At 42.7% G+C, this 8,369-nt stretch overlaps 1 protein-coding gene across 1 annotated transcript in view; it reads left to right on the forward strand.

Annotated features, from left to right (window-relative positions):
* Positions 1-535: 535 nt before the first annotated feature.
* Rab2a (RAB2A, member RAS oncogene family) overlaps positions 536-8,369 on the forward strand; it is an 82,316-nt gene continuing 74,482 nt past the window's right edge. The window contains exon 1 of the mRNA XM_004642356.2: positions 536-838. Coding sequence (XP_004642413.1) covers positions 793-838 — 46 coding nt within the window. The 5' untranslated portion in view covers positions 536-792. The remainder of the gene's footprint in view (positions 839-8,369) is intronic.

The following is an 8,369-nucleotide window of genomic DNA, read 5'->3' on the forward strand; positions in this document are numbered from 1 at the left end:
TAGTTCATCATATTAGTTCACCATATATACAACATGTAAATGTGTAACGGAAATATGCATTTGTACAGAGTTGCCTTATTTTTTCATAAGTGAGGTTTGTTTTCCTTAAAAGCAGCAGTGTTCCACTGCCCAAAATACTATACTCTGATTTACTTCTGTTCATGATGTAGTTCCAATTTATAAGAATACTTCCACCCCAACGGTCAAGGCCGGGTTGGCAGGCCAGAACGGAAACACCATCGCCCTCCTCCCCTGAAGCTCTCACACTCCCAAAAACCTTTCACCTCCCCTGGGCAGGGCCCTCGCACCGCAGACACCTCTGCCTTCCCCTCAGCTCCCCTGGGTCGCAGGGGACACCAGCTCAGGAGGGCCGGAACCACCTGCGCTTGGCCTCCCCAGTTCCGGGCGGACCCGGTGCGAGGGACAGCAGCCTGGTAGGCTCCGGCGGCGGGAGGGGGATCCGGCCGGACCGGCAGGGCCGTGTGGGTCTGCCCTTCTTCCGGTGGCGCCGGCCGCGCTGCAGCACTTCCGGGTCGGCGCGGAGGCGGGGCGTAGCGCGGCGGCGGCTGTTATTGTTCGGCTGGGCTCGGTCGGGCGCTGCCTCCGTCGGCTTCGGGGTGTCAGTTTGTCCCGTCGGGCTTCTCCCCCGCCCCTCACTCTCCGCGGCTGACGGCCACGGCGGCAGCGGGCGGGGCCTGGCGTTTGGAGTCTGAGCGGTGCCGGGTGCGGGGCGCGGAGGAGGAGCAGTAGCAGGAGGAGGAGCCGCGTGCCCTGGCACGAGCGGCCGTGGCCATGGCGTACGCCTATCTTTTTAAGTATATTATCATCGGCGACACAGGTAAGGGCCCCGGGCACGGCAGAGCGGGTGTCGGTGGCTCGGGCCGGGGCTGAGGCGCAAGCGGGGCTTGCGGCGGCGCGGACGGACCTCGCCCGGCGCCTCCCTCCCGGCCGCGCGGCTCCATTTCCGCAGTGCTGGAGCTGGTGACGTGGGCACTGCGAGCCGCCGCGGCCTGGCCAGGCCCGTCCTCGGCACCCGCCCCGGCCGTCCACTCGGGCGAGGCCCGTCACGGCCTCCCGACGCCGGGTCGCCCGGCCCCGAAACGTTGGGGGACTGCTGCGATGGGACCGCGTCCCTGGACCCCCCCTTCACCCTCCGCGGCCTCCGAGAAGGACAGGGAGACCCCGGAGGGAGCTTGCGTTCCTGACAGTCCCACTTTTCTCCCCGCTGCGCACATCCGCCGGCCGAGTCGGGCGCCCTGGCGAGTGGGCCAGCCAGCTGCAGAGAGATAAAAGAGCCTCCTAAAAATTTGTATTTGCAATACTTTCAACTCCTAATTTAGAATAAATCGCATTGTGTGTTTTGAAGGCTGGCTAATCTTTTTGGAGTTATTAAGGCAGGAAAGAAGACTTTTGATGCGTATAAACTGATGTTATTTGGTAGTAAAGTAGGGCTGTTCATTGCTCCAGATATGTGTGTGCTCGTGTGTGTGCTGGGAACGCCAAATTTTGTAGTTAAATCTTGGGTGAAAAGTACAGATTTTCAGATGTTCTCAGTTATTCTCGCTTAATATAACATCCTGGTATATGTTACAGGAAAGCAAACAAACTCGTAAAATATTTTGCTAATACCTGCAACTTGGGCATTTCTTTAAGCCTAATAAATAAGCCTAAATTTGTTCAGGCGTTACAACTGTTCTTATCCCAGGGTTTGATTTCTGTGGTGACTCTTGCATAACTTTTGACTCCTTGCACAACTTTTGTAATGGAACCGGCGTCTTGCCGTTGCACTAATGATGTGGCAGATTCTTTAAGGAACTGTGGAGCTTGTTGGTTGTAGCCGAAAGCAAAACTTTCTCCTGCAATCTGTGTATTTATACAGTCTTTCAGCGACGTTGGTATTTTTGAGAATGGTATTTTTGAAACGGGGTGGTTTTCTCTGTAAATCCTAAGTAGTGTGGTGTTTTGCTCATGTTTCGTAGGAACTTTTAAAGAGCATGTGGTATATTTGGAAGAAGAAAATTCTAAAACCATTTAGGCTGTAAAAATTAAGATTAAGACAAATGTAACAGTAACTATTTTAATTAGTAGATTTGAGAAATAGAAGAGAGGCCTCTTTCTAGGTTGCCTTTTTAATTGAGGATCTTACTCCAGGTAAACAATAGATTTTGCAGCTGGGAAGATAAGATAGCTCAGCGACATAAGCACCTGCCTGGCAAGCACAAGTTCCCCAGTTTGTACGCGGTAGAAAGAAAGAAAGAGCCATTTCATTAAAATACAGAGCAAAATAATGCTGATAATTAAAAAAAAAACAAAGAATAGATTGTGTAGAGTAGTGGGACAACAAACACTAACAAATCAGTGTTCCATTCTCATGTAATTTGCCTTCCTTTGAAAATAGTCACTGGGCAATTCCAAGAGAAGATGTCTTGTTACTGTTTTATGGCCATCCAGCTTGCTGAATTCTTGCTGCAACCTATAGACAGTGTAAAGGAGCGCTTTCTCTCAGCTCCAGTTCAACTCTTAGGTGTGTGTATCCTGTCATTTTAGTCTTCCTGCGATGTAAATGTTGAGGCAACTTCTCTGCTCACTCAGTGCACTCCATCCATCAACTTTTTTTTTCCTCTAGTGGTACTAGGAATTGATTCCAGGTGTCATGGGCAGGGGTGGGAGAGTTATCTCTAGATTTTTTTCGGATAGGATTAAAACGTGCAGTCCTCCTGCCTCAGTCTCCCTCATAACTGAGAGTTCCTGTTTGGTTTTCCATCTTAGAGTCCCCATGGCTAATTTCTGGGGTTTTTCCTGGGTTTTCCCGCTTTCTGCTTAAAGTGCCTTCTGCTATAGTCTCTCAGTGTAGTTCTGTCATCTGTCGTCATTCAAAGCCATGTTCAGGTCTTCACAAGGCCTGCACAGTCAGCGGTATTGAGTTCTTATTATATACAATATGTATGCCAAGAGGTTTCAGATACACTGGAAGTGACTGCTACTTTTCTGATTTGTATTTCTCACTTTGTATATTAATCTGTATATTTACAGAGGGTTTTTTAGATTTATTTGGGGAGATACTAGGAAGTTGAATCCAGCTTTGCACTGAGCAACATCTATACGGGTTTTTTTTTTGGGGGGGGGAGAAGGGATGGTATTTTTTTAGTTTTGAGACATGGTTTTTCACTAAGTTGCCTGAACTGGTCTTGAACTTGCAGACCTGCCTTAGCCTCCCAGTGTGCTGGAATTATAGGTGTGTGTTTTACTTGTTTGTGTTTCAGGAATGAGCCTAGTAAAAGTTAAATCCTGCGTATTTAATTAATGAATAAGGCATCAGCTCACTGTATTCCTAGTATATATTGATAACTAGAATTTTTTGCTTCATTCTGCCACTTTCTTGCTTGTTGATTATGCCCAAAATCCTTGTTATTTCTTTAATTCAGAAGAGACATTTAATTGTAATTTGGCCCCTTTCTCAGAAGATCAGCAGTTTGAGATCTATCTGATTTTTTTTTTTTTTTTTCAAAAAAAATCATAGTATAGAAAGCATTAAGGGCCGGTCAAATAGCTCAGCAAATTAAAGTGCCTGCAAGCAGGTGCAGAGGCACGGGTTCAATCCCTGGGCCTGCCATGCTGGCCCCATCCCCAGGGCACTCTGAGAGGGCAACTGAGACTGTATGAAGTGGCACACAGCTGTAATCCCAGCACTTGGGAGGCTGTAAACAGGAAAATCACTGAGTCTTATCTAGTAGTGAGACCCCGAACACCCTTTAGACCCTTCCCTAAAAAAAAAAAAAAAAAAGGGGGAAAAAAGCATTAATTGTGTTCTGTTTTTGTTTTTTGTAATAAGAAACTACAGGTCTTATTGTCTTGATTATGTATCAGCCTACAATTATGATTTGAAAATAATTACAAATATTTTCTTGCTAGAAGGTAAAGAATGATGATCTTCCCATATTCCAAAACCTTCAAAGAGCATTAATTTTAAAATGAAAAATCATTAACTCTCTTTCACTTCTCTCAGTCTTTTGGGGGGTATTGAACTCAGGACCCTGCGCTTGCCAGGCAAGCACTTATTCTACTGAGCTATCTCCCTGGCCCTACTTCTCTCAGTCTTTAAGATAGGTGTTAGCTTTACCTTCTCAGTAGTATGTTGCAAAACAAAACAAGGATGCACATAAAAATCCTTTTATTAGAGAAATGAACTATACATGTTTTATCTTTTCAGAGATACCTTCCTCCTAGCAGGGATTTTTAACACTTTATGATCATGATGATACTGTTGAACTGTCTTAGTATAAGATTTAAAGTAGTTAAAATAGAGCTATTGTTTTCAGTTGTAATGTCTTGTTTCTGAAAAATGACTTAGGAAAATGTGTGATTTAAGTCTAGGAAGGTAGAACAGTGGAAAGTTGATTTTAGTATATGTGATGGTGAGGCAAGCACATGGAAAATGGATTTTAGCAAGTCTGCCCTAATATGATAGGAAGTAATTACTGAAAAAAAATAACAGACCTGTATATCCTGCTCCCAAACTTCTGGTATCTGCTACCATTTTAACCTCTTCACTAACCTTTCATGCCTCTCAGCCAGGCCAAAGGTACAACATGGCTTGTATTCTTAGTTCTGTTTGAAATTACCCTTCTTGCCCCAACCCCAAGGAAAAAGAGATTATGTCAAAACTTCATCACCAGCAAACTTTTGTCCATCCCTGTAGTAGTGAACCCCACTTTTCTCTGTGCGTTATAGTGGTCCCTTTTCTTCCTCCATTCTCTCCTGCTGATCTTCCTCCCTACTCCCACTATATTTTAAGCTGTCTTTGCTAAGATGGCTTTTGATTTTTGTCTCAGATATAAAGTTGTGTCATGGAGTGGTTTTTAATAAGTGTGCCTTTACAGTAGGTGCTGCAGGGCTTCACTGAGGAACTGACACTTCAACTGAAACTGAAGTGAATAGGCTTGCCAGGTGGCGAAGGTACTTTGCAGTTCAAGGATGATATATGTTTGTAGCTCCCCAGAATGATCTGTGTTAGAGATGTAGGCACTAATAAAATTAAATGGCATTTTCATTATCACAGTTGTCAATTACAATGTTTTGTAGGAAAGTAAAACTTCCCATCATATATGTGTATTATTAAACTTCTACTTTAAGAAGTCAGTGACTTCTCACACTTTCCCATTTATCCTGTCCTCATTCTTTGGCATAGATTCTTGCTGATTAACATGGTTCAAATAGTTAATAAAGTAAAGTTACATTTCACCACCCCCACAGAAAAGTACATGGTCTTCTTTATCTGATGAAAATTATATTGATTGAGCTGGGCATAGTGGTATATGACCGAAGTCCCAGCATTTGGGAGGCTATGAGTCAGGAGAATCACTGAGTTCAAGGCCAGCCACTGCTACAAAGTGAGCTCAGGGCCAGCCTACTGTATAGTGAGACCCTGTCTCAAAGAGATGAATATAGATAGATAGATAGATAGATAGATAGATAGATGATTCACATGCAGAACCATTGGCAAATGGAGATCTGATGACAAGGTTGCCCTCCACAAATGATGCTAGTGAAGATTATTCATTAGTGAGTATTGACAGAGGGAAAAGCTTGAATGCAAAGGTGGGGGATATTATGAGGAAAGAAATCTAGAAGGAAGGACACAAAAAAGAGAAATCTGGACAGTACGGTGTCTTGGAATCCACAGAATGATCAAATTCCAGAGGAGTGGTCCTCAGTGTTAAGGGCAAAAGTCAGAGATTATTGATTAAAATGGTAGAAAGGCATGAGTACATTGCCACAGTCTTGGATTAAGAAGTGAGCTATGTTTCTTGGAGCAAGTATCTAGAATGAAGATCTAGGCTGTCTGTCCTAATGACCATCCTCTTACTGATAGGATGGCCCTCTCCATTCCCTTTTACCTGTCTCTCCCTACCTTTTAGTTTGACGTTACATAGCATAATGAAGTTTTAAGTTTCTCCCAGTCATCTCTTTAAAATATTCCTATTTTCAGGTGGTAAGTGTATGCTAAATTGGCTGTGCTGGGTAGGCTGCACGCATTGACTAACATGCAGTGGCACTTCAGTTCACCAACTACTGTGTGCTTGCATTTTTTTTTTTTTTTTCCATGTATTTAGTCCAGGGTCCATAGGGTCTCACTACAAAGATCAGACTCATAGTAGTCTTCCTGCTTTCAGCCTCCCAAACGCTGGTATTTCAGGCACATGCCAACATGCCCAGTCTCTGTTGCAATTTGGTTGCAACCACAATTGTTAAAAGAATTAAGTTCATGAACCAAGGTACCACTGTATTTTTCTTTGTTTCCAAAAGAATTTAAGAGTCATGTAAAAAATTTTGGGGGTTTTAAAAAATGTAAATGAAAGAAAGAGGTTTTCTGTTACTACCAGAAAATCAGCATTTTACAGTTTAAAAGTCTGTAGTATCTTATAAACTGCAGTGAAGGTTTTCACGAGGTTGGGTTCTTTTCTGGAGAATCCTGGCTCATTTAATTTGTAGGCAGAACTTATGTCCATGTAGTTGTAGAGCTGCTCTCCCTGCATCCCTGTTTTGCAGGCTGGCATCTGAGGGCTTTTCCCAGCTAGTCAGTGACCTTTCTCACCTGCAAAGGCAGCATCAGTGAACCACATCCTTCTGTATTATTTTTCTGACTCTTGGGTCATTCCATCTCTCACTAATCTAGGAAAAATTCTCTACGTTCAAGGGTACATGATTAGATTAGGTTCTCCTAGATTATATCTTTTTTTTCTTTCCTTTAGTACTGAGAATTGAACCCTGGGAGTCACGAATTCTAGGCTAGTGCTTCTTCTGTTATTGCGCTTTATCCACAGCCCTTTCTCTTTATTCTTTTTTTTTTTTTTTTGACAGAACCAGGGATTGAACTCAGGCCCTTGGGCTTGCCAGGCAAGCACTTATTCTACTGAGCCATCTCCTCTGCCCCTCCGCAGCCCTTTCTATTTTGAGACTGTATTTTGTTAAATTGACTAGGCCAGCCTGGAGTTTGAAATCTACTGTTTCAGCCTCCAGTTTAGCTGGGGCTATAGAAATGGACTCTCCAGGCAGTTAATCATGTGTGCATATTCTTCATTACCTGATAGGTAACATACATATTCTCCAGGCCCTGAAAATTAGGGTAGCGACATATTTGAAGAGCATTTTTCTACCTGTCATACCAGGCTAAAGAACAGGATGTGGTTGCACATACCTTTAATCCCAGAACAAGGGAGGCTGAGGCAGGAGTATCAAAATGAGTTTAAGGCCAGTCTCCAACCAATATAGTGTGATACCCCTCACACTATTTAAAAAAAAAAGAAGAAGAAGAAAGAAAGAAAGAAAAGAAAAAAAAATTGTACGAAAGAAAAACATTGAAAGGGACATTAATAACCAAATGTGTATACCTCTTTGTGATGTTTCATATTTAGAACTAAACTGCAAAGAGGCAACCCTCAGTTACATCTTTTGATGTTTATATACACACTAAGTCCTGATATTAAATCTTGAAAAACTTTTGATTCCTCTTAAACAGTGTAATACAGTGAAGGAATGTAAATATGCAACTTACTTTAAAATCTGAACAATATATGTTACATTATTAAGATAGTTTATCAAGGTTCATTTTATTCCAAATACCTGTATTTATAGCAGTTTTCCTTAATTTAATGTGTATGACTATCCTAGTCCACTAGAGACTTAGAGAGATTTGAGACCTATTTGATTACAGGGAATAGAAACTCACTTGAATAGCTCAAGAAAGAAATTTAGTTGAGTTTAAAGTTTAGGAATGCAAGAAAAATTGTGTGAACTTACCTTGGCAGCTGGCTCATCTGAAGTCTGTTTCTCCCATGGCTTCTTACTTGATCCTTGAGATACTTAGAAATATGTTTACACTTTTTTGTGTTTTGTTTTTGAAATAGCTGATTATGTGTTTTGTTGCCTAGTATGTGCTCAAACCCTTGGGTTCAACCCATCTCAGCTTCCTGAGTTGCTAGAATGACAAGCATGAACCTCATTGCCTGGCTGTGTTTTGAGTGTGGTGTGGTGTGGTTTGGTTTATAGTACGGGGAACTGAGCCTAGGCCTATTGTGCTGAGCTATATCACTATCCTTCACTTTTTTTAAAATTTTGAGACAGGGTCTCATAAATTGACCAAGCAATTTGAACTTGTGATTCTCCTGCTTCAGCCTTCCAGAATACTAGGATTATAGGTACAACCCACTATGTCAAATTTGTATTTGGGTTTTTTGTTTTGTTTTTGCGGAACTGGGGATTGAACTCAGTCCCTTGCACTTGCCAGGGAAGCATTTATTCCACTGAGCCATCTCCGTGGCCTCTGTATTTGGGTTTTTAAGCATACTTCTTTTTCTGTAATCTGTTTT

The sequence above is a fragment of the Octodon degus genome, unplaced genomic scaffold (genome assembly GCF_000260255.1).
Source record: "Octodon degus isolate 3935 unplaced genomic scaffold, OctDeg1.0 scaffold00152, whole genome shotgun sequence".
In the NCBI taxonomy this organism is placed as follows: Eukaryota; Metazoa; Chordata; class Mammalia; order Rodentia; family Octodontidae; genus Octodon; species Octodon degus.